The sequence below is a fragment of the Leucopleurus acutus genome (genome assembly GCF_964270905.1).
Source record: "Leucopleurus acutus genome assembly, chromosome: 6".
Taxonomy (NCBI): Eukaryota; Metazoa; Chordata; class Mammalia; order Artiodactyla; family Delphinidae; genus Leucopleurus; species Leucopleurus acutus.
In genome coordinates this window covers 3,669,788-3,695,725 of record NC_139149.1, presented here as the reverse complement: position 1 = coordinate 3,695,725, position 25,938 = coordinate 3,669,788, and the positions used below count along the sequence as shown (strand labels likewise).

Sequence of the window (25,938 nt, the reverse complement as noted above, 5' to 3'; positions counted from 1 at the left end):
CCTCTCAGTCACTTAAACTGGGGTCAGCAACCCACAGCCTGCAGGAAACACACACACAAATCGTGACACATGAAATTAAAATTTAAAGTCCACGAAGTTTGGGACAAAGCCATGCTCATTCCTTTACATGTTGCCTATGGTTGCTTTCACCCTGCATAGCGGAATTGAGTAGCTGGGACAAGGACCAGAGACCCAAGCCCTTTAAGAAACAGTTTGCCTGTTCTTGACTTAACACTGATGAATTAGGTCCACATTCCTCACCCCCGAGGTGAAGGATGGGGTAGCCCATCTACACTGGCCAATCCTTGGCAGGGGCCGTAGGCTTTTCTCTGCTCTCTCCAGCCTCCCCTTGGTAGCCCTGGGAGCTGGGACAGCAGCTGTCCTCCAGTCTTCTCCACATTTTCTGAAGACAAGAGTGTGGGGACGAAAGAAAATAAGCCCCTTAAAAGCACTGAGAACACCTAGTCCCTAGGAACCCACTCCCAGAGCCTCGATTCTCAGTTTCCCAGAAGGTTTATGCGGGTTGAAATCCTCAAATTAGGACTGGATGCTGGCGCCCCCAGTTCATCCTAGCCCAACCCAGAAAAAGAAGGAGCCTCAGGAAATACACGGATTCAGTCTTTCTCACAGCCCAGGTGCCCGGGTGTCATTTTCCCCCGCGGCTACCTCCCCCGACCTCCCTCGGACCCCGCCGAAGCGCAAAGCGCGGGATGGTCCCCACCCGGGGTCCCCCAGGCAGGAGTTGCAGCTCGGTCTCGGCGACCGTCTTTACTCACAGCTGCCACGCCACCCCGGCTCGGATCTGGACACAGCCTAGCTCCCAGAAGACAGAGCCGGGGAGGCCGGGCGAGGGCATGCAGCCATCCGCCCTGCCCGGGCGCGGACCCCAGGTCCAAGAGAGAGGAAGTGGCCATGGGACTGTGCGGACTCAGCCAGCTCACGCGGAGGCCATAAAAAAGGGAAGAGCCAGCGCAGGATCCACGTCCCTGGCCCACCCCGGGTGAACCAAGCGCTCAGGCAGCCGCCCCGGTCCGGGAGCCTGTAGGTGAGGCTGGGGCGGGCTCTGAGTGTCATTGGCCGAGGGGAGCGCCCTGTCCGCCGCTGCGCACTTCCATTGGCTGGCGCGGTCTGAGGCGGGTCCTCGGCAGCCTCCCACGGAGTCTACACTAGGTGGGAGCGCGGAGCGCCACAGGTGGACTGGGCATCGCTAGCCGGCAGCGCCATGAGCTGCAGCTTGGACGCGGCGAGGAGCTTCTTGGAGCAACTGGAGGCACGGGGAGTCCGGGAGGGGGCGGTCCTCGCCTACGAGTTCAGCGTGAGTGGCCGAGTTGGCCGGCAGCGCGCCGCGCTTCGGCTCCTTGCCCTGGATGGTCCAGACGTCTGTTCTCCTGTGCGCCCTGCTGCGCTTTGCCTCTCTCTCTCTGTCTCTCTCTCTCTGTTTCTCTCTGTCTCTCTGTCTCTCTCTCGGCCTCCAGGGGCATCTCCTCGCCTCGAGATCTCTCTGTTTTTCTCTCCCCAGCACCTCTCTCTGTCGCCCTCTCTCCCTGTCTGTCTTCACCCTCTGCCAGTAGGTCCCAGAGGGCTATGTCCACGGCCGGGTCGGGCGGGGCCGCACACGCCCTCGGATCCCTGCGCCCTTGCCGCGCTCCCAGAATCGTCCGGTTGCTGAGCAGGGCAGGCGCTCACCTGCGCTGGACACGCGACGCCCGGCCGCTCCAGGCGACCAGGCAGTCACTCCTGTGGTCCTGGGGAGGAAGGGGCTGGGGAAAGAGGAACCAAGAGGCCCCGCTGCGGCGAGTGTGTGGACGCCGGCTCTAATAGGCGCTGTGGCCTGTGGCGCTTTATCCGGTCCCTCTGGCCTCAGTTTCTCCTTGGGTGAAATGCGGACATTGATGACCCAACTGGCCTGAGGATTAAAACAACCGGTGTGGGTAAAAAGCGCTTAGCACATCTTGAGCTCTCACTTTGTAGGCGCCTTTGTCACTAGTTATAAATATTCTAAACTTTACAATGGGGTAGTGCAAGCTGTATGTAAAGAATGCTAACGCAGCAGCGTCGTAGGCATCGCATCTACATGTACTGAGGTATTTTAAATATAATAACATGGAAACGTGCTATGCAAATACAATATATGGTGACATCTCAAATTTAGAAATAAGTTTGGTAAATATATGTATGTATCTAATAAATGACTATATATCGTTGAGTATAATAAAAATAGATAACAAACATTTATGAAATAATTTTATTAATAAATAGAAAATATATAGTGAATATGTATAAATATGATTGTAAACTATAATTTACACAATAACATTAGTTAACTTCTTAAAACAGTAGAATACACATAAATACAACATAGAATTATAATTTATCAAATAAGCAGTTATTGAAGTTCCTAAGTAATAAAATATGTAATAAATAGATAAAAGAAGTTTAAGATAAATCTAAATTTACACAAATATAAAAATAAATATATATAAGAAATGCATAATAAATGCAAAATATATAATTTATTCAATATGAAAATGTACATAATAAATGTAAACATAATATCCAGGTAGTACAGGACATCATGTCCATCCGGGTCTGGGTCCAGTCTGGGACAGTAAGCAGTGCCAGCTGCTGGAGGCCACCCTCCTGCAGGCAGCCTCCTGTACTCACAGGAGTCTTTGGGCCTCTCTAGCCCTTGGTTTCCTCATCTATATAGTAAAAATATTAATAGTGGTACCCACTACACTAGTGTGTCCACGAGGATGTAAATGACTTGATGGGCATAAGAACACTTAGAATGGTGGCTTGCACTCATCAGGGGCTTGGTAGGTGTTACTTATTATCATCATGATTATGAATACTTGATGATGGTAATGCTATTCACTAATTATAATAATGGAACAGTAGTAAAGCACCTATAGTATCTAGTTACATAAGTAATGTTATTCATTATAATTCATATGCATTGTATATTGTCTTATATATTGTGTATCACCATGTTTGTTATTTTAAATGCATAATATATTACAATTATTGTTCACAATACAATGTAAATACACATTGAGTGTACAGGGGGTAGATGCTCAGAGGTCTGAGTTCAATACTCACTCACTCACTGTGCCACTTCCTGGGTGGGACTTTCAGCAAGTCACTCAAACATGTGGTGCCTCAGCTTTCTCACCGGCATGATGGGGACTTCAATAATAGTACCCACTTTGGAGGGACCTTGCAGGTGGTTCAATGCCCTCACACAGAGCCTGGCACAGAGAAGGCACTCTGAGTCGCTACTATTATGGAATCATAATTAGCAGGCCCTGTGCTATCTGGGCACTGCACTCACCTCTCACAGGCCACGTGCTGTGTATCCCTGTGAGAGTCTCAGTGTCCAGGACCCTAACCTGGCTCCTCTCTTGCTCTCTCCTCCCTCTCCCGGGTCTTCTTTCTGTCCTCCCACCAGGACATCCGGGCCCGCTCAGCCTCCTGGAAGACAGACAGCGTGTGTTCCACTGAGGCCGGCAGTCGACCAGAAAATGTGAGGAAGAACCGCTACAAAGATGTGCTGCCATGTAAGTTGGGGGTGGGAGTGGGGACCTTCTGGAGGGAGTCGGTGCTGCTTTGCATGCCCGCACCCCGAGGCAGTGCAGGTGTTAGCCCGGATCCCCGTGCCACCACTGGGCCCCCAGAACTCTCCCTCCCAGGGCCTTGCTGTGGCTGCATTTCTCTCCAGCAGTCTGTGAGTGCACCTCGATGGGATCCCTGCTAGGTATGCTGTCCCCTGCTGGCTTTCATCTGGGAGGCCGTCAAGGCCCCTGTCACCCACAAACTCCACGTTTCTCACCTCTCCCGCTGGCAGACGATAAGACACGAGTGATCCTTTCCCTGCTCCAGGAAGAGGGACATGGAGACTACATCAATGGCAACTTCATCAGGGTCAGGCTGGGCGTTAGGGAAGGGGCAGAGGTGGTGGAGGGGACAGCGGGATCTCCATAGTGAACTTAGCCTTTACCAGGGCACAGATGGAAGCCAGGCCTACATCACCACGCAAGGACCCCTGCCTCACACCTTGCTAGACTTCTGGCGCCTGATCTGGGAGTTTGGGGTCAAGGTCAGCTTTGGGGGGGGGTGAGGTATGTCCAACATTCTGGGTCCTCCCTTGGCCCTGATAACCACACCCCCTAAACCAAATCTCCTCCCTTTCCCCTTACCCCTCTTGTCTAGGTGATCCTGATGGCCTGTCAGGAGATTGAAAATGGGCAGGTAGGTGTCCTCAGCCCCTAGAATGCATATCCTTGTGCAGAGAGGAGACAGGAGAAATCTTGCTAGCTCTTCCCTGATGCCATGACTCAATGGCCCAGTTCTTGGTGTGACCCTCACTGTACCTCTGCTAAGCCCACTATTACTATCTTTAATTTTTTTGTTGATCTTTTACCTTTTATTCATGGGGCTCAACCCCTCTCCTGCTGATCTTCCCGCCCCATTCCATACCATAGACCATAAGGCCCTATAACTGTGGCTTCCCCAGTACAGCTCTGACCTCTCTTTCCATCTTTCTCCCCTTTATTCACTCCACTCCAACCACCCTGGCCTTTGTTCTGCCTCAGGTCCTATGCTTTGTTCCCACTGCCTGGGACATTTTCCCCTTGGCCTGCTCCATCACCACCTTCAGGTCTTGGCTCAAATGCTACTTCCTCAATGAGATCTTCCTGGATCTCACCCATTTGGAACTCCAAGCACTCTCACTCTCCTTCCCTTGTCCTACTTTCATTTTTTTCTTCACAGTTCTTACCAACTTCTAACATACAAGATAATCTACAAATGTGTTATGTATATTGTTTATTCTGTCTTCCTGATAAGAAGAAAAGTTCCATGAGGGCAGGGATCTTTGTTTTGCCCATTAGCATAAATTAGTTACTCAAAGAATGTATGTCAACAATGAAGGCACATGGTATCTGCATCCTGGTGTGCTCCATGGACAGGGCTGGGGGTGGGGTAAGTACTGCCCCGGGATGGCTGGCTGATCATGGAGTCTGTACAATCTGTAGTGATGTACCTTCTTCATTCCTAATTTTGATAGTTGGTCCTCTGTTTGTCTCTCTCTCCTACATTGGTTTGGCAAGAATAAAGACAAGCAAACTTTAGTTGTTGTACTAAATCTGTCCTGCTGCCTGTTTTTGTAAATAAAAATGTATAAGAACATAGCCACGCTCATTTGTTTACATAGTGTGTATACCTGCTTTCATGCTACAATGGCCAAGTTCAGTAGTTGCAAGTTAAGTACATTGTATGGCTCACAAAGTCTAAACTATTATTATCTGGCCATTTATAGAAAGTTAGCCAATCTCTGGGCTAGAGGCTTATCAATTTTATTATTTTTTCAAAGAAGCAGCTTTGAGTTTTATTCATTTTCTCTATTTTTTTCATGTTTATTTCATTAATTTCTTCCCTTTATCATTTCCTTCCTTCTGGTTTAGGTTTAACTTGCTCTTTTTTTTTCTAGTTCCTTAAGCTTAGATAATAGATTTGTGATTTTTTTTCACATATAAGTATTTTTAAAAATATTTATTTACTTTTTGGCTGCATGGGGTCTTAGTTGCGGCATTGGGGATCTTTTTGTTGCGGTGCGTGGGCTCTTAGTTGCGGTGCGCAAGCTTCTCTCTAGTTGTGGTGCGCGGGCTCAGTAGTTGCGGCATGCGGGTTCTGGAGCATGTGGGCTCTGTAGCTGTGGCGCACGGGCTCCAAAGTGCGTGGGCTGTAGTTGTGGCACATGGGCTCTCTAGTTGCAGTACATGGGCTCTCTAGTTGCGGCATGTGGGCTTAGTTGCCCTGTGGTATGTGGGATTTTAGTTCCCCGACCAGGGATCAAACCGGCATCCCCTGCATTGCAAAATGGATTCTTAACCACTGGACCACCAGGGAAGTCCCCACATATAAGTATTTAATATCATTCATTTTTTTCTATGCAGTGCTCTAGCTACATCTCACAAACTGGTATGTAGTGTCTTTTTTTTCAGTTAGCTCAAAATATTTTCTATTTTCCCTTGTGATTTCTTCTTTGACCAATGGCATTTGACCATGGCTGTGCTTAAATTCCAAATATTTGGGGGCTTTTCCATATATCTTCCTGTTATTAATTTTCAGTTCCATTGTGGTCAAAGAACAACTTTATATGATTCAAATGTACTGAAACTTGTTTTGTGGCCATGAATGTGATCTATCTTGGTAAATGTTTTGTGTGCACTTGAAAAGAATGTGTATTCTGCTTTGTTGAGTGGAGTGTTCTATAAATATCAGTTAGGTCAAATTGATTGTGTCTTTTTGAAAGACATTTTAATATCTTCTATATCTTTACTGTATCTTCTATATCCTTACTGATTTCTTTTCTCTAAATGTTCCATCAATTGCCAAGAGAGGAGTGTTGAAACTTCCAGCTGTTCTATAACTGTGAATTAGGACAAGTTTCTCAATAGTATTATTCAAATCTTATTATTCTTACCTTTTTTTTTTTCTTTTTGGCCATGTGGCATGTGGGATCATAGTTCCCCTGACCAGGGACCGAACCTGTGCCCACTGCACTGGAAGGGTGCCCCCTGCAGTGGAAGGGCAGAGTCTTAACCACTGGACTACCAGGGAAGTCCCTATTCTTACTTTTTTTCATCTACTTGTCCTATTATTTGCTGAAAGAGGAGTGTTGAAATCTCTAACTCTGATTTTAGATTTATCTACTTCTCCTTTCAGTTCTGTCAGTTTTTGCTTCAGATATTTTACAACTCTATAATTGAGTGCTTATACAGTTAGGATTATGTCTTCCTGATGAATCAATCCTGTTTTCAATATGTAATGTCCCTTTTATCTCTAAAAGGAAAAGGGTAATATCCCTTTCTCTAAAGTGTACTTTGATATTAATATAGCCATTTAAACTTCTTTAGATTAGAGTGTGCATGATATCTCTATTTTAATTCTTTTACTTTTTATCTGTGTTCATTTTTATTTATTTTATTTATTTTTTTGGCTGCACCACGGGGCTTGCAGCCTCTTAGTTCCCTGAGCAGGGATTGAATCCATGCCCCCTGCAATGGAAGTGCAGAGTCCTAACCACTGGACTTCCAGGGAATTCCCCATTTTTATTTTTAAACTGTGTTTGTTATAGCTGGCATATTGTGGGTACTTACTTTCTTATCCAGTCTGACAATCTCTGCCTTTAATTGGAGTATTTAGTCTTTAATGTGCCAATAATGTGTCTAAATCTATGATTTTGCTATTTGTTTTCTATTTGTTCCATCGGTTCTTTGTTCCTTTCTTATTTTCTGTCTTCTTTTTTACTGCGAATTTTTATGACTCTGTCTCACAGTCATTATTCACTTATTAGTTATACCTCTTTGTATTATGTGCTTGTGTTCTTAGTGGAATGTGTACTTATCACAGTCTATATTCAAATAATATTATATCATTTCATGTAAAATGTGAGAACTTTACAATAGCATATTTCAATTTTCTCTTTCCATGCTTCAAGCTATTGTTGCCCTAGGTTTGATTCCAAATTTAAAATATACTACACAACACACTGCTATTATTTTTCCTACAGATTATCTTTAAAAAAAACAACTTTATTGAGATACAATTCATCCATCTACAGTGTGCAATTCAATTGTTGTTAATATATTCCTGAGTTATACAGTCATCACCACAATGAATTTCAGAAGCTTTTCATCACCCCATAAAGAAGCCTTGTATCTATTAGCAGTCATGCTGCATTTCCTACCAAACTCCACCCTAGGCAACTACTAATCTATTTTTAGTCTCTGTAGATTTGCCCACTCTGGACTTTTCCTATAACTGGAATCATATGATATGTTGTCTTTCATGACTGGCTTCTTTCACTAAGGTTGTGTTTTAAGGCTAATGTATATTGTAGCATGTATCAATACTTCACCCATTCTTATTGCTGAATAACATTCCATTGAATGGATCTACCACATTTTATATATCCATTAATCACTTCATAGAATTTGAGCTGTTTCCACTTTTTGGTGATTATGAATATTGCTGCTATAAACATTCATGTGAAAGTTTTTGTGTAGAAGTATGTTTTCATTTCTCTTGGATATATACCTAGAAGTGGAATTGCTGGGTCATATGGTAAACTCTATTTTTAACATTTTGAGGAACTACCAAACTGTTTTCCACAGTGGCTATATCATTTTACATTTCAAGCAGCAATGTATGAAGGTTCCAATTTCTCCACATTCTTACCAACACTTGTTATTGTCTGTCTTTTTCATTTTTGCTATCCTGTTTGATGTGAAGTTGTACTCATTGGGTCTTTTTTTTTTTTCAGTTGTGGTAAAATATACATAACATAAATTTTGCCATTTTAACGATCTCAAGTATACAATTTGGGAACATTAAGTACACTCACAGTGTTGCAAACCGTTACCACTGTCCAATTCCAGAACTTGTTCATCATCCCAAACAGAAATTCTGTATCCATTTAACAGTTTCTTCCCATTTCCCCTTCCTGCAGCTGTTGGTAGCCTTTATTCTACTTCTGTCTCTATTAATTTGCCTCTTCTAGGTACCTCATATCAGTGGAGTCATACAATACTTGTTCTTTTGTGTCTGACTTATTTCATTTATCAGGTTTTCAAGGTTCATCCATGTTGTAGAGTGTATCAGAATTTCATTCTTTTTAAGGCTGAATAACATTTCATTGTATGTATGTACCACATTTTGTTTATCCATTCACCTATTGATGGACATTTGGGTTGTTTCTACCTTTTGGTTACTGTGATAGTGCTGCTGTGAACATTAGTACATAAGTATCTGTTTTGAGTCCTTGTTTTCAATTCTTTTGGGTAGTAGAATTAATTACTGGATCATATGGCAATTCTGTGTTTAATTTTGTTGTTGTTGCTTTCCACAGTGGCTGGACCACCTTATATTCTCACCAGCAATGCACAAGTGTTCCATTTTTCCAAACACTCACCAAGACATGTTATTTTCTGTTTTCACTTTTGTTTTTATTAGCCATCCTAATGGATGGGAAGTGGTATCTCATTGCAGTTTTGGTTTGCATTTGCCTAATGAGGTGGATTTGTGGATTTGGTTTACATTTACCAAACATCTTTTCATGTGCTTATTTTTCCATTTGTATGTCTTCTTTGGAGAAATATTTGTTTCGGTCCTTTGCCCATTTTTTAATTGGGTTATTTGTCTTTTTATTATTGGGTTGTAAGAATTCTTCTGAATACAAGTCCCTTATCAGTATATGATTTAGAAATATTTTTTTCCATTGTGTGGGTGTCTTTTCATTTTCTTTATAGTGTCCTTTGAAGCACAAACAATTTTTAATTTTGAAGACTTCCAATCTATTGTTTTGATGTGCTTTTGATGTTGTATCTAACAAGTCATTGTCTAACGAAAGGTCAAAAAGATTTACTCCTATGTTTTCTTCTAAGTGTTTTATAGTTTTCTCTCTTATGTTTAGGTCTCTGATTCATTTTGAGTTAATTTTTGTATATGGTGTAAGACAGCGGTCCAAATTCATTCTTTTGTTTATAGATACCCAGTTGTCCTAGCACCATTTGTTAAAAAGACTGTGCTTTCCCCATTGAATGGTCTTGGTACTTTGTTGAAAATCAATTGAGTGTACACGTAAAGGTTTATTTCTGGACTCTCAATTCTATTCCATTGATCGACATGTCTATCTTTGTGCCAGTACTACACGGTATTGTAGGTTTGTGGTAAGTTTTTTTTTTTTTTTTTTTTTTTTAACATCTTTATTGGAGTATAATTGCTTTACAATGGTATGTTAGTTTCAGCTTCACAACAAAATGAATCAGTTATATATATACATATATTCCCATATATCTTCCCGCTTGCGTCTCCCTCCCTCCCACCCTCCCTATCCCACCCCTCCAGGCGGTCACAAAGCACCGAGCTGATCTCCCTGTGCTATGCGGCTGCTTCCCACTAGCTATCTACCTTACGTTTGGTAGTGTATATATGTCCATGCCTCTTTATCGCTTTGTCACCGTTTACCCTTCCCCCTCCCCATAGCCTCAAGTCCATTCTCTAGTAAGTCTGTGTCTTTATTCCTGTTTCACCCCTAGGTTTTTCATGACATTTTTTTTTTTTTAAATTCCATATATATGTGTTAGCATACGGTATTTGTCTCTCTCTTTCTGACTTACTTCACTCTGTATGACAGACTCTAGGTCTATCCACCTCATTACAAATAGCTCAATTTCGTCTCTTTTTATGGCTGAGTAATATTCCATTGTATATATGTGCCACATCTTCTTTATCCATTCATCCGATGATGGACACTTAGGTTGTTTCCATCTCTGGGCTATTGTAAATAGAGCTGCAATGAACATTTTGGAACATGACTCTTTTTGAATTATGGTTTTCTCAGGGTATATGCCCAGTAGTGGGATTGCTGGGTCATATGGTAGTTCTATTTGTAGCTTTTTAAGGAACCTCCATACTGTTCTCCACAGTGGCTGTATCAATTTACATTCCCACCAACAGTGTAAGAGGGTTCCCTTTTCTCCACACCCTCTCCAGCATTTATTGTTTCTAGATTTTTTGATGATGGCCATTCTGACTGGTGTGAGATGATATCTCATTGTAGTTTTGATTTGCATTTCTCTCATGATTAGTGATGTTGAGCATTCTTTCATGTGTTTGTTGGCACTCTGTATATCTTCTTTGGAGAAATGTCTATTTAGGTCTTCTGCCCATTTTTGGATTGGGTTGTTTGTTTTTTTGTTATTAAGCTGCATGAGCTGCTTATAAATTTTGGAGATCAATCCTTTGTCAGTTGCTTCATTTGCAAATATTTTCTCCCATTCTGAGGGTTGTCTTTTGGTCTTCTTTATGGTTTCCTTTGCTGCGCAAAAGCTTTTAAGTTTCATTAGGTCCCATTTGTTTACTCTTGTTTTTATTTCCATTTCTCTAGGAGGTGGGTCAAAAAGGACCTTGCTGTGATTTATGTCATAGAGTGTTCTGCCTATGTTTTCCTCTAAGAGTTTGATAGTTTCTGGCCTTACATTTAGGTCTTTAATCCATTTTGAGCTTATTTTTGTGTACGGTGTTAGGGAGTGATCTAATTTCATACTTTTACATGTAGCTGTCCAGTTTTCCCAGCACCACTTATTGAATAGGCTGTCCTTTCTCCACTGTACATTTCTGCCTCCTTTGTCAAAGATAAGGTGACCATATGTGCGTGGGTTTATCTCTGGGCTTTCTATCCTGTTCCATTGATCTATCTTTCTGTTTTTGTGCCAGTACCATACCGTCTTGATAACTGTAGCTTTATAGTATAGTCTGAAGTCTGGGAGCCTGATTCCTCCAGTTCCTTCTTTCGTTCTCAAGATTGCTTTGGCTATTCGGGGTCTTTTGTGTTTCCATACAAATTGCAAAATTTTTTGTTCTAGTTCTGTGAAAAATGCCAGTGGTAGTTTGATAGGGATTGCATTGAATCTATAGATTGCTTTGGGTAGTAGAGTCATTTTCACAATGTTGATTCTTCCAATCCAAGAACATGGTATATCTCTCCATCTATTTGTATCATCTTTAATTTCTTTCATCAGTGTCTTATAATTTTCTGCATACAGATCTTTTGTCTCCTTAGGTAGGTTTATTCCTAGATATTTTATTCTTTTTGTTGCAATGGTAAATGGGAGTGTTTTCTTGATTTCACTTTCAGATTTTTCATCATTAGTATATAGGAATGCCAGAGATTTCTGTGCATTAATTTTGTATCCTGCCACTTTACCAAATTCATTGATTAGCTCTAGTAGTTTTCTGGTAGCATCTTTAGGGTTCTCTATGTATAGGATCATGTCATCTGCAAACAGTGACAGCTTTACTTCTTCTTTTCCGATTTGGATTCCTTTTATTTCCTTTTCTTCTCTGATTGCTGTGGCTAAAACTTCCAAAACTATGTTGAATAAGAGTGGTGAGAGTGGGCAACCTTGTCTTGTTCCTGATCTTAGTGGAAATGCTTTCAGTTTTTCACCATTGAGGATGATGTTTGCTGTGGGCTTGTCATATATGGCCTTTATTATGTTGAGGAAAGTTCCCTCTATGCCTACTTTCTGCAGGGTTTTTATCATAAATGGGTGTTGAATTTTGTCAAAAGCTTTCTCTGCATCTATTGAGATGATCATATGGTTTTTCTCCTTCAGTTTGTTAATATGGTTTATCACATTGATAGATTTGCGTATATTGAAGAATCCTTGCATTCCTGGAATAAACCCCACTTGATCATGGTGTATGATCTTTTTAATGTGCTGTTGGATTCTGTTTGCTAGTATTTTGTTGAGGATTTTTGCATCTATGTTCATCAGTGATATTGGCCTGTAGTTTTCTTTCTTTGTGACATCCTTGTCTGGTTTTGGTATCAGGGTGATGGTGGCCTCGTAGAAGGAGTTTGGGAGTGTTCCTCCCTCTGCTATATTTTGGAAGGGTTTGAGAAGGATAGGTGTTAGCTCTTCTCTAAATGTTTGATAGAATTCGCCTGTGAAGCCATCTGGTCCTGGGCTTTTCTTTGTTGGAAGATTTTTAATCACAGTTTCAATTTCAGTGCTTGTGATTGGTCTGTTCATATTTTCTATTTCTTCCTGATTCAGTCTTGGCAGGTTGTGCCTTTCTAAGAATTTGTCCATTTCTTCCAGATTGTCCATTTTATTGGCATAGAGTTGCTTGTAGTAATCTCTCATGATCTCTTTTATTTCTGCAGTGTCAGTTGTTACCTCTCCTTTTTCATTTCTAATTCTATTGATTTGGGTCTTCTCCCTTTTTTTCTTGATGAGTCTGGCTAGTGGTTTATCTATTTTGTTTATCTTCTCAAAGAACCAGCTTTTAGTTTTATTGATCTTTGCTATTGTTTCCTTCATTTCTTTTTCATTTATTTCTGATCTGATTTTTATGATTTCTTTCCTTCTGCTAGCTTTGGGGTTTTTTTGTTCTTCTTTCTCTAATTGCTTGAGGTGCAAGGTTAGGTTGTTTATTCGAGATGCTTCCTGCTTCTTAAGGTGGGCTTGTATTGCTATAAACTTCCCCCTTAGAACTGCTTTTGCTGCATCCCACAGGTTTTGGGTCGTTGTGTCTCCATTGTCATTTGTTTCTAGGTATTTTTTGATTTCCTCTTTGATTTCTTCAGTGGTATCTTCATTATTAAGTAGTGTATTGTTTAGCCTCCATGTGTTTGTATTTTTTACAGATCTTTTCCTGTAATTGATATCTAGTCTCATGGCGTTGTGGTCAGAAAAGATACTTGATACAATTTCAATTTTCTTAAATTTACCAAGGCTTGATTTGTGACCCAAGATATGATCTATCCTGGAGAATGTTCCATGAGCACTTGAGAAAAATGTGTATTCTGCTGTTTTTGGATGGAATGTCCTATAAATATCAATTAACTCCATCTCGTTTAATGTATCATTTAAAGCTTGTGTTTCCTTATTTATTTTCATTTTGGATGATCTGTCCATTGGTGAAAGTGGGGTGTTAAAGTCCCCTACTATGAATGTGTTACTGTCGATTTCCCCTTTTATGGTTGTCAGTATTTGCCTTATGTATTGAGGTGCACCTATGTTGGGTGCATAAATATTTACAATTGTTATATCTTCCTCTTGGATTGATCCCTTGATCATTATGTAGTGTCCTTCTTTGTCTCTTCTAATAGTCTTTGTTTTAAAGTCTATTTTGTCTGATATGAGAATTGCTACTCCAGCTTTCTTTTGGTTTCCACTTGCATGAAATACCTTTTTCCATCCCCTTACTTTCAGTCTGTATGTGTCTCTAGGTCTGAAGTGGGTCTCTTGTAGACAGCAAATATATGGGTCTTGTTTTTGTATCCATTCAGCCAATCTGTGTCTTTTGGTGGGAGCATTTAGTCCATTTACATTTAAGGTAATTATCGATATGTGTGTTCCTATTCCCATTTTCTTCATTGTTTTGGGTTTGTTATTGTAGGTCCTTTCCTTCTTTTGTGTTTCTTGCCTAGAGAAGTTCCTTTAGCAGTTGTTGTAGAGGTGGTTTGGTGGTGCTGAACTCTCTCAGCTTTTGCTTGTCTGTAAAGGTTTTAATTTCTCCATCAAATCTGAATGAGATCCTTGCTGGGTAGAGTAATCTTGGTTGCAGGTTTTTCTCCTTCAACACTTTCAATATGTCCTGCCACTCCCTTCTGGCTTGCAGAGTTTCTGCTGAAAGATCAGCTGTTAACCTTATGGGGATTCCCTTGTGTGTTATTTGTTGTTTTTCCCTTGCTGCTTTTAATATGTTTTCTTTGTATTTAATTTTTGACAGTTTGATTAATATGTGTCTTGGCGTATTTCTCCTTGGATTTATCCTGTATGGGACTCTCTGTGCTTCCTGGACTTGATTAACTATTTCCTTTCCCATATTAGGGAAGTTTTCAACTATAATCTCTTCAAATATTTTCTCAGTCCCTTTCTTTTTCTCTTCTTCTTCTGGAACCCCTATAATTCGAATGTTGGTGCGTTTAATGTTGTCCCAGAGGTCTCTGAGACTGTCCTCAGTTCTTTTCATTCTTTTTTCTTTATTCTGCTCTGCAGTAGTTATTTCCACTATTTTATCTTCCAGGTCACTTATCCGTTCTTCTGCCTCAGTTATTCTGCTATTGATCCCATCTAGAGTACTTTTAATTTCATTTATTGTGTTGTTCATCGTTGCTTGTTTCATCTTTAGTTCTTCTAGGTCCTTGTTAACTGATTCTTGCAATTTGTCCATTCTATTGTCCATTCTATCTCCAAGATTTCGGATCAACCTTACTATCATTATTCTGAATTCTTTTTCAGGTAGACTGCCTATTTCCTCTTCATTTGTTAGGTCTGGTGGGTTTTTATCTTGCTCCTTCATCTGCTGTGTGTTTTTCTGTCTTTTCATTTTGCTTATCTTACTGTGTTTGGGGTCTCCTTTTTTTTTTTTTTTTTGCAGGCTGAAGGTTCGTAGTTCCTGTTGTTTTTTGAGTCTGTCCCCAGTGGCTAAGGTTGGTTCAGTGGGTTGTGTAGGCTTCCTGGTGGAGGGTACTAGTGCCTGTGTTCTGGTGTATGAGGCTGGATCTTGTCTTTCTGGTGGGCAGGTCCACGTCTGGTGGTGTGTTTTGGGGTGTCTGTAGACTTATTATGATTTTGGGCAGCCTCTCTGCTAATGGGTGGGGTTGTGTTCCTGTCTTGCTAGTTGTTTGGCATAGGATGTCCAGCACTGTAGCTTGCTGGTCGTTGAGTGAAGCTGGGTGCTGGCGTTGAGATGGAGATCTCTTGGAGATTTTTGCTGTTTGATATTATGTGCAGCTGGGAGGCCTCTTGTGGACCAGTGTCCTGAAGTTGGCTCTCCCACCTCAGAGGCACAGCACTGAGTCCTGGCTGCAGCACCAAGAGCCTTTCATCCACAGGGCTCCTTAATTTGGGATGATTCGTTGTCTATTCAGGTATTCCACAGATGCAGGGTATATCAAGTTGATTGTGGAGCTTTAATCCGCTGCTTCTGAGGCTGCTGGAAGAGATTTCCCTTTCTCTTCTTTGTTCTCACAGCTCCCAGGGCTAAGCTGTGGATTTGGCCCCGCCTCTGCGTGTAGGTCGCCGGAGGGCGTCTGTTCTTTGCTCAGACAGGACAGGGTTAAAGGAGCCGCTGATTCGGAGGCTCTGGCTCACCCAGGCCGGGGGGTAGGGAGGGTCACAGAGTGCAGGGCGGGCCTGCAGCGGCAGAGGCCGGCGTGACGCTGCAGCCTGAGGCGCGCCGTGCACTCTCCCGGGGGAGCCGTCCCCGGATCCCGGGACCCCGGCAGCGGCGGGCTGCACAGGCTCCCCGGAAGGGCGTGTGGCTAGTGACCTGCGCTCGCACACAGGCCTCCTGGCGGCGGCAGCAGCGGCCTTAGCGTCCCATGTCCGTCTCTGGGCTCCGCACTCTTAGCCGCGGCTCGCGCCCGTCTCCGGAGCTCTCCCAAGCAGCGTTCCCAATCCCCCCTCCTCGTGCACCAGGAAACAAAGAGGGACGTAAAAGTCTCTTGCCTCTTCGGCAGGTCCAGACCCCTCCCCAGACTCTCTCCCGGCCAGCCGCGGCGCACCAACGCCCTGCAGGCTGTGTTCACGCCACCAACCTCAGTCCTCTCCCAGCGCTCCGACAAAAGCCGGAGCCTCAGCTCCCAGTCCCGCCCGCCCCGGCGGGCGAGCAGACAAGCCTCTCGGCTGGTGAGTGCCGGTCGGCCCGATCCTCTGCGCTGGAATCTCTCCGCTTTGCCCTCCGCACCCCTGTTGCTGTGCTCTCCTCCGCGGCTCCCAAGCTCCCCCACTCCGCCTCCCGAAGTCTCCACCCGCGAAGGGGCTCCTAGTGTGTGGACACTTTTCCTCCTTCACAGCTCTCTCCCGCTGGTGCAGGACCCGTCCCTATTCTTTTGTCTCTGTTTAGTTTTTTCTTTTGCCCTAACCAGGTACGTGGGGGGTTCCTTGCCTTTTGGGAGGTCTGAGGTCTTCTGCCAGCGTTCAGTAGGTGCTCCGTAGGAGTTGTTCCACGCGTAGATGTATTTCTGGTGTATCGGGATGCTCTGGGTCACAGAACCTTCTGGAGTCCACCGTGCATCCGCCGCGTCCGGCCTGGCGTTCAGGTTATCACCCGCGGCCGGTGTCTTCTGCCGTGCTACCCGCAGGCTCTGTGGTAAGTTTTGAAATCAGGAAGTGTGAGTCCTCCAAATTTGTTCTTCTTTTTGCAAGATTGTTTTGGCTATTCTGGGTCACTTGCCATGCAGAAAAGAGTTAACATATCAGGCATAAATGCTTATGCTTAAAAAGAACTTCCTGCAAGGTTGGCTCTTGACTGGAAATTGGATTTCTAATAAGAGTGGCTCACCATGCCTAAACTGTTTATACAAACAACGTGTCTATGTGACAGTAGGTTTATGTGAACATCTGCTTTCCCTCTGGGAGTCTGAAGTTTTGTCACATGCTAGTCAGAGGTGCCTACATACCACATAGAGTCCCCCAGTAAAAACCCTGGGCACTGAATTCCTAAATGTCCCTGTGGACATTTCACATGTGTGGTCACAACTCATTCTGGAGGAATTAAGCACATTCTATGTGACTCCACTGGGAGAAGAACCTTGGAAGCTGGCACTCTGTTTCCTGCAGACTTCACCCTGTGCGCCTTCTCCCTTTGCTGTTTTATCCTGTAACCTTTCATTGCGATAAATTGTAGCCACAAGTACAACTCTATGCTGAGTCCTGTGAGCCCTCCTATTGAGTCATCAAACCTGAGGGCAGTCTTGGGAATCCATAACACATTTATTAATGTTAACATATTGATTATATATTAATGTTAAGATCAGCTTGCCCATATCTTCAAAAAGCCTTCTAGGATTCTGATAAGGATTTCATTGAATCTATCAATTCTGGGGGTGGGTGGGAGGTATTGCAAATAATAGTTTTTTAAATATGAAAATACAGTTGATTTTTCTATATTGACTTTGTATCCTGCAACCTTGCCGAACTCGCTTATTAGTTCTAATAGTGTGTGTGTATGTGTGTGTGTGTGTGTGTGTGTATGTGTGTGTGTGTGTGTGTGTGTGCATTCTTTAGGGTTTTCTATATATAATATCATGCTATCTGCAAGTTGACATACTTTTGCTTCTTCCTTTCCAATCTGGGTAACCTCCCTTCCTTTCTTTCTTCTTCCTTCTCTCCCTATCTTTTTTTTTCTTTTCTTTCCTTTCCTTTCCTTTTCTTTTTTCTGTCTCTTGCTTCCTCCCTCCTACCTTCCCTCCTTTCCTTCCTTCATTTCTTTTTTCCTAATTGCACTGTCTACAACTTCCAGTACAAAAAAGTGCAAACATTCTTGTCTTGTTCCTGATCTTAAGCACAAAACATTCAGTCTTTCACCATTAAGTATTAGGTTAGCTGTAGGTTTTGGTAGATATTTTTTGTTGTTGTTGGTTTTGCTTTTTAAATCAAGATGGGGAATTTCCTTTCTATGTCTAGTTCCTTTCATATTTTTATATGAAAATGTATTGGATTTTGTTCAGATTTTTTTTCTGCATCTATTAAGTTGATCATGTGTTTTTGTTTCATTTTCTATTATTATGGTATATGATATTGATTGACCTTCATGTATTGATTTTCATATATGTGTTCCTGGGATTAATCCCACCTGATCCTGTGTAAAAATCCTTTGTTAATATTGTGTTGAGGATTCTTCTGTCTATATTCTTGAGACGCTGCTTTGTAGTTTTCTTTTCTTGTCATATCTGTCTGGTTTTGGTAGCAGAGTAATACTGGTCTCATAAAATATGTTGGCAAATGTTCCTTCAATTTTTTGGAAAAGTTTGCGAAGGATTGCTATTAATTCCTCCTTTTTTGGTAAAATTCACTAGATTGTCTTTTAAAGATGTTAAAAATGAGAAATACCTTTTACATTTAGCTACATATTTACCTTTTTCTTTACTTTTCATCCCTTTGTGTGGGTCTGTATTCCACCTGGTTCCTTTTGTATGAAAAGCTTACTATAACATTTCTCATAGTGCAGTTTTGCTTGTGACAAAGTCTCTCAGCTTTTGTCTGAAAGTTTTTTTAATTTCAGCATTTTTAGGGTGTCACAGCATTGATCTCTGGCTTGCAGAGTTTCTAACAAAATTCTGCTGTCATCCTTATTCCTCAGTATGTAATGTGTCTTCTTTATGTGTGATGCTTTTAAGATTTTTTTCTTTATCATTGTTTTTCAGCAATTTGATCATGAGCTACCTTGGTGTGGCTTTCTTTATGATTATTCTCCCTCTGGTTCATTGACCTTCTTGGATCTGTGGGTTCATAGTTTCATCAAATTTGGAAAATTTTCCAGCTATTGTTTATTCAAAAATAGCTTCTATTCTCCCCTCTCCTCTCCTTCTGGACTCCAGGTACACGTACATTAGGCCACTTGATATATATTTCCACAGGTATCTGATTCTCTCTCTTAGTTTTTTTCCCCAGTTTTTCTCTCTCTTTTTCATTTTGAATAGTCTCTATTGCTATGCCTTTGTGTTCACTGATCTTCTGGTGTCTAATCTGCTATTAGAGAGTGAATTTTTTTTCATATTCTTTTCCATTATGGTTTATCACAGGATATTGAATACAGTTCCCTGCGCTATACAGTAGGACCTTGTTGTTTATCCATTCTATATATAATAGTTTGCATTTGCTAATCCCAAACTTCCAGTCCATCCCTCCCCACCCCCTTGCCCACAGCAACTACAAGTCTGTTCTGTATCTCTGTGAGTCTGTTTCTGTTTTGTAGATAAATTTATTTGTGTCATATGTTAGATATTTAGTGATATCCTATGGTATTTGTCTTTCTCTTTCTGACTTACTTCCCTTAGTATGATAATCTCTAGGTCCATCCATGTTGCTGCAAATGGCATTATTTCATTCTTTTTTATGGCTGAGTATATTGTATATATATACCTCAACTTCTTTACCCATTCATCTGTCGATAGACATTTAGGTTGTTTCCATGTCTTAGCTATTTTGAGTAGTGCTGCTATGAACACAGGGGTGCATGTATCTCTTCAAATTATAGCTTTGTCCGGATGTATGCCCAGGAGTGAGATTGCTGGATCATATGGTAACTCTATTTTTAGTTTTTTGAGGAACCTCCATACTGTTTTCCATAGTGGCTGCATCAATTTACATTCCCACCAGCAATGTGGGAGGTTCTCTTTTCTCCATACCCTCTCCAGCATTTGTTATTTGTAGACATTTTCATGATGGCCATTCTGACCAGTGTGAGGCGGTACCTCATTGTAGTTTTGATTTGCATTTCTCTAATAATTACTGATGTTGAACATCTTTTCATGGGTCTTAGACAGTGAATTTTTTATTTCATATATTTTATTTTTCCTCTCTAGAAGTTCCATTTAGGTCTTTTTTATATCTTTTATTTCACTTTCATCCCTTTTGTGGTTCCCTTTTCATTTTTGAACATATTTATAATATTTATAAAGGCTGTCTCAAAGTCTTTGTCTGCTTGTTTCCTCATCTCTATTGGGTCCTTTTCTGCTGCTTTTTCTCCTGGGTATAGGTCATATTTTCTTGCTTCTTTGTATGTCTAGTAAATTTTTATTGGATGCTCAATATTTTAAATTTTACAAAAGTAAATTTTGGATTTTTTACCTTCCTTTAAAAAGTGTTGGACTTTTTGTGGAAGGCAGTTAAGTTACTTTTAGATATTTGATCATTTTAAGGTTTGTTTCTAAGCTTTTGTAGGGAGAGTCTAGAGAAGCCTTTATTCTAGAACTAAGTTCTTCTACTTTCAATGTTTGATCCTTCAGGTTCCCTACTGAATGCCCCTTTTAATCACTCAGGTCTCTCCACTGTGGCTGGAGGAAATGTAAATTATTTCTGTCCCACTGTGAGCCCTAGGAAATGTTCATCTTATAGTTCCCTAGCTATTATTCCTTCAAGGGAAGTTATTCCTTCCTAGCTTCATGGGGTTTCGTGTCATATGTGCCCAGATCATTATTCAGCTAAAGACTTAAGGGGACCCTTATGCAGACTTCTGGAGTTCTTTGCTTTTGTTTGCATAGTGCTGTTCTCTCAAGACCTCTGCCTTGGCCTCCCCGAGCCAAGATCTCTGGTTCCTCAACTCAGTGGGCTCATCAAACTCTCCAGGTTCTGCAGCCTGGTTACTGCCTCTTGGCAGTAAGCTGGGGAGGTCATAAGGTTTGACTCATGTGTTTCCCATTGTTCAGTGATCACAGTCCTGCAAGGTTGTGGACCAGTGTCTGAAAATAGTGGCTCATATATTTTGTCCAGGTTTTCAGTTGCTTACAGAAGTAGAATATTCTGGACTGTCTTCCTTCTGCACAGTCAGAAGCTCACATCTCCATTGAGTCTGTCTGTGTTTACTCTGATGAGGTTCTGCTGCCTGGCCTCCTTTGAAGTTTCAGTTGTCTGTGCTTCCACCAGCAACCTGAGCTGTTCCATGCGGGGTGTGCACGTGTTGATCTGAACTTTGAGGCAGACTCCCCCTCTTCACTCTCTGCCCTTTTCCCCTTGCCTTTTGCAGAAAAAGTGTGAGCGTTATTGGGCCCAAGAACAGGAGCCACTGCAGATTGGGCTTTTCTGCATCACTCTGGTGAGCTGGGGCAGAGGTGGGAACAGCACTTTATGAAGTCTCGGATGTTGTGGAAGATTTCACAGATGATTCTGAGTGGAAAGCTTTTGGGCTGGGCCTGAAGAGTTTTCCCACAGTCCCACTCACACTGCAGGGAGCGCTCTGGTATTAGCATTGCAAATAGTCAGAACTCATTATACACTGTTTTTGCATTTTAACTACTATCATGGTTATCTCTGTAAATGTTCATGTGCCTGGTTAGGTTCTTAAAATTCTTATTTCCCTTACCCTTTCAAAAGAACTCAGGAAAATCTCTCATAAGTCATAAATACAATTGGTATTAAATAAATACAATGAAACTTGTTTTAGAACAAAAGACGTTTCTTTGTTTCACTGTAAATGAGCTTGTTGGATATTTAATCATAGTTCCTCTTTCTCCCCTTTGTGAAATGTTTCCTTCACAAAAGCCATGGGAGATATTTGGGCTAAATTAATTTTTAAAAATATGTTGTTTGTATTTGATTTTTCTTTTGTTTTTTTTGGGGGGGGCCATGCTGCATGGCTTGCAGGATCTCAGTTCCCTGACCAGGGAGTGAACCCAGGCCATGGCAGTGAAAGCCCAGAATTCTAACCACTAGGCCACCAGGGAACTCCCTGTATTTGATTTTTAATCAGAAACGCTTTGTTTTTTGTAAATATGTCTTTTGGCACCTGTGATCTTTGTTCTCTGCCCTCTTCTCACATGCCCCATATCCACAGACAAGGGAGACATGGCTGAATGCAGACATCACGCTCAGGACTCTTCAGGTCACCTTCCAGAAGGTACTGAAAGGGGAGGAGGAGACTCCTACATAGGGAGAGCTGTTTCCTGTCTCTGTTTTCTCATCTGTAAAATGTGCATTAACAATAGTACCCATCTCTTCGGTTATTATCTGTTGCATTTAAACGGAGGATGTGGAGAACTAGGGCTGACATGTAACAGGGGCTCAATAAATGCATTTCTTTCTTTTTTCATTCTTTGCCCCTCATTTCCTGTGTTTCAGGAATCCCGCTCTGTGTACCAGCTGCAGTATATGTCCTGGCCAGACAGAGGGGTCCCTGGCAATCCCGACGACGTGCTCGCCATGGTGGAGGAAGCCCGGCGCCTCCAGGGATCTGGCCCCAGCCCCCTCTGTGTCCACTGCAGGTTTAGGAAAATGGGCTTTATGGGGGTCTGGTGAGACAGAGGGGATGGTGGTGGAGAGGGGACAGGGAGGATAGCGCAGGGCTTGGAGCCAGTCTTACAGTCTGAGTGCCTGTTTCAAGAAACCTGAGGCCACACTTGCTCAAGTTGCAGCTGAAATGGTTAGTATTTATTGAGCACAGACTGTCTGCTAGGGAGTAAGTACACAGTTGATGCTCAACAAATATAAGCAATTAGAAAGGTTTTCCTTTCAAATTATAATCTGGGATTCTGGGAATCAAAAAGTGCGGCAGGGGACACTCCATTAAGGCCCTCACCCCCAGCCCCAAATGCCCCCTTTAAAAGGGGTTGCAGGCAGGCCCTGACCAAGCTCACTCTGATTCTCACTTGTCAGCGCGGGCTGTGGGCGAACAGGTGTCCTGTGCACCCTGGATTATGTGAGACAGCTGCTCCTGACCCAGGTATGAAGAGGGCATACAGTGCAGTGTGGGTCCTGTGCCTATGAGGTCCTGCTCAAGTGCCCATCTCTCTGCCCTAGATGATCCCACCTAACTTCAGCCTCTTCAGTGTGGTCCTCGAGATTCGGAGGCAGCGGCCTGCAGCCATACAGACAGAGGTGGGAGCCGGGTCTCCTCGTTCCAGTTCCAAGGACATATCCCTCCTGTTCTGGTCTTCCCTTCTCGATGACCCCTCTTCCCTCCCCCACCCCTTCAGGAGCAGTACAGGTTCCTGTACCACACAGTGGCTCAGATGTTCCTCTCAGCGCTCCAAAATGCCAGCCCTCACTACCAGAACCTCAAGGAGGTACCAAGGCCCCCTTCCAATCCTCAGAGACCAGGACCCAGAGCAGAGGTCTATGGCCACCACCAGCGCCAGCATCCAGCCCTTGGACTCCCTCCGGGAGCAGGGACTGACGCACTATGATATCTACCTTTGTCCTCCTCCTTGCTCCCTTATCACTGTCCCCTCTTAAGCTTCCCCCACAGAGCCCACAGTGACCTCGCACCACTAGGAGCCTGGATAGCGTCCTCCGAAGCCTCATGCCTTTCCCTCCTGCCTTTCCCCAGAATTGTGCCCCACTCTACGATGATGCCTTCTCCCTCCGGACTTCCCACACCCTTCCTGCCACAGCCCGCCCATCCGGCGGGGTCCTCAGGTACTCAGCCCCCTCCCCTCAGTCTTCCATTTTCACTTTCTCATCCTTGGAGGCTGGCCCTTTCCTCACCCTTGAAACACCAGCCCCTTCCTTGCCGTTCAGTTCACCAAATATTCACTGGCCCTTTCTTGCAGCTGACCTCTGGGAACCCTCCACAAGATGATTCTTTAATCCCAGAGATCCCATTGCCTCTGCCCCTCAGGCTAGCTCCCGATGTTAGTTCTCTCCTCGCTTTTCCACTCATTAATTCAGCAGATATTTTTTGAGGCCACCCAACTGTAAGGCCTCATGTCGGCTGCAGCAGAGACTTCAGCCCTTGGTCCCTGAGACCAGCCCTCCATTTTGAGACTCTCCCTTGCTTCTCTTTAGATGTCACTTCCTCATTCATTTATTCAACAGACAACTACACAGAAATGACCAATCCTCAATACCAATATCTTGCCCCATTCACCTGCCAGGCTGGCCCCTTCCTTCCTTCATCCACCCAACCTGCTGGGCGCTAGGGACACAGAGACGAGACCCCTTTCCCCAGAGACGCTACCACCTCCACCTCCTCGCTCCGTAACTGCGCGCCGCCTCGGGCGGGAAGGAAACCGGTGGTTTGCGCGCCGAGCGCGCTGCCCCCTCCCTCCCCAGCCTCGGCGCCGCCGCTTCACTTCCTCCCCACCCGCAGGCGCATCTCGGTACCCGGGCCCCCGGGCCTCGCCATGGCCGACACGTACGCTGTGGTGCAGAAGCGCACGGCCCCCGCGGGCACCGGGACAGGGGCGGGCGCGCGGGCGCGCGGCGCGGAGGAGACGCCCCTCTACAGCCAAGTGACGCCGCGCGCCCGGCGGCCCCAGCCGCACGCGGAGGACGGGCGCGGGCCGCTGCCCGGCCGCGGTAAGTCGACGCGGCCCGGGCGCGGGGCTGGGGAGGGCTGTCCCCGACCTGCTCCCTCTCCCGACCCCCTGTGGCTGCGGCCTGGAGGGTCTGGAGGCCACGAGGACCCCCACCCCCCCTCCACCGAGTCCGGCCCGGTCACGCCCCGGAGGCTGACGTCCTGGCTTCCCCGGCCACGCCTCTGGGACAACCGCCAGTCCTCTGGTCACGCCCGGAAGCGTCCCGGGCCAAACCGCGGTCTCTGGCCCGACCACCTAGTCTGGGCGGAGGTCTCCGATTTGGTCACGCCCCTGGCCACGCACCCTCCTGCTGGGCCCCAGCGCCCGGCCCCCTGCCTGCCTTCTCTGGCCTGGGAGGATGCGCATTTGCCTCCGAGTGGCTCTCCGGAGCTTCGAGGGGCGGCCTGAGCCGATCTGTTAGGTGGTTTTCTGCCCGCAGTTCCTGTTGACCAAAGCCCAGCAGGGCCTGGCGCCTACGAGGACGTGGTAGATGGAGCTCAGACTGGTGGGCTAGGTAAGTCAGACAGCCTGGGTCGCTGGGACTCTCTACAGTTTTAAATGAATCCCAGGCATTTGGGGCTTTAAGATGGTGTTAGGAAAACACACGCCCTCGGAGTCCTGTGGATGTGTCAGCAGCAAACCGTGAGGGCCTGGAGGCTTGGGGGTGACTTTCCACGAGTTGCCTACCTCTCTGCACCTCAGCTTCTCCGTGATCCCTACGGTGCCCTTCCTTTTCCAGGCTTCAACCTGCGCATTGGAAGGCCTAAAGGACCCCGGGACCCGCCTGCCGAGTGGACCCGCGTGTGAGTGCAGCGCCCTTGCCTGCCTGTTGGGTGCCTGGTCCACGTGGGTTCCTGGACTGCTGAGGGCCGTGCTCTACTCTGTGACGTGCTGGGAATGGGGTTGCTGGGCTGAATCAAAATAAAAGTTTCTCAGTGTGGAAAATATGGGGGCTTTGCCTCAGTGATCATAACGTTCAAGGCGTGAGGCTTGGGGAGGTAGTTGGTTGACGATGGCTGGTGAGGTTACACTGAGCATATTCAAGAATAAATTCAACCCCAAGAGTCTGGGCAGGGCTCCCAGCTGTGCAGGGAAGGATGGACAGATAGGCTTCTGGAGACTGTCCCCTTCACCACTTGAAGGACTGGTTCATCTCAGTATCTGAGCCTCCCTCACTCAGACACTCAGCTTATAACACAGGGAGATGGATGGACCCCCGTTGACCTCCACCATTCAGACAGATGGAAGCCAGGCATAACAACAGCCAAGCAGACTGATTTCAGACAGGTGAAAAGATCCCCAGATGGGCAGGCAGACAGATGGAATCCCAACCTGGACAGGCATATAGCAATTCCCTTAGACAGCCAGACCTTCAGAGGGACAGTCCATGGGTGGACCTCCAGCCAGAGAGAGTGACCCACTGACAGCCTAACAGACCACTCCATGCAAAACAGACCACCCAAAAGACAGACCACTTCCCCCAGCTAAGCAGCTAGATGGACATCAGCCAGATAAACCCTTGGCTGGACAGACTCCCAGGCAGATGTAAAGAGATCCCCAGCTGAATAGACACAGATGTCCTCTCAGCTAGACAGACCTCCCAGCTACACAGACCC

At 44.4% G+C, this 25,938-nt stretch overlaps 1 protein-coding gene across 2 annotated transcripts; it reads left to right on the top strand.

Annotated features, from left to right (window-relative positions):
* Window positions 1-1,222: 1,222 nt before the first annotated feature.
* On the top strand, window positions 1,223-25,228 carry PTPN18 (protein tyrosine phosphatase non-receptor type 18; the record flags this gene model as incomplete). Of its 2 annotated transcripts, XM_082841403.1 has the most annotated exons (15): window positions 1,223-1,315; window positions 3,452-3,560; window positions 3,848-3,924; window positions 4,004-4,099; window positions 4,213-4,251; window positions 21,055-21,123; window positions 21,862-21,924; window positions 22,146-22,288; window positions 22,680-22,746; window positions 22,824-22,901; window positions 23,000-23,089; window positions 23,353-23,441; window positions 24,115-24,323; window positions 24,762-24,836; window positions 25,062-25,228. In XM_082841403.1, 15 exons carry the CDS (start codon window positions 1,223-1,225, stop codon window positions 25,127-25,129), a joined length of 1,365 nt encoding a protein of 454 aa, XP_082697529.1. In that variant the 3' UTR covers window positions 25,130-25,228. The 2 variants fall into 2 exon arrangements, with proteins under 2 accessions (XP_082697529.1, XP_082697530.1); XM_082841404.1 differs by lacking the exons at window positions 3,452-3,560; window positions 3,848-3,924; window positions 4,004-4,099; window positions 4,213-4,251.
* Between the last annotated feature and the right edge of the window lie 710 nt (window positions 25,229-25,938).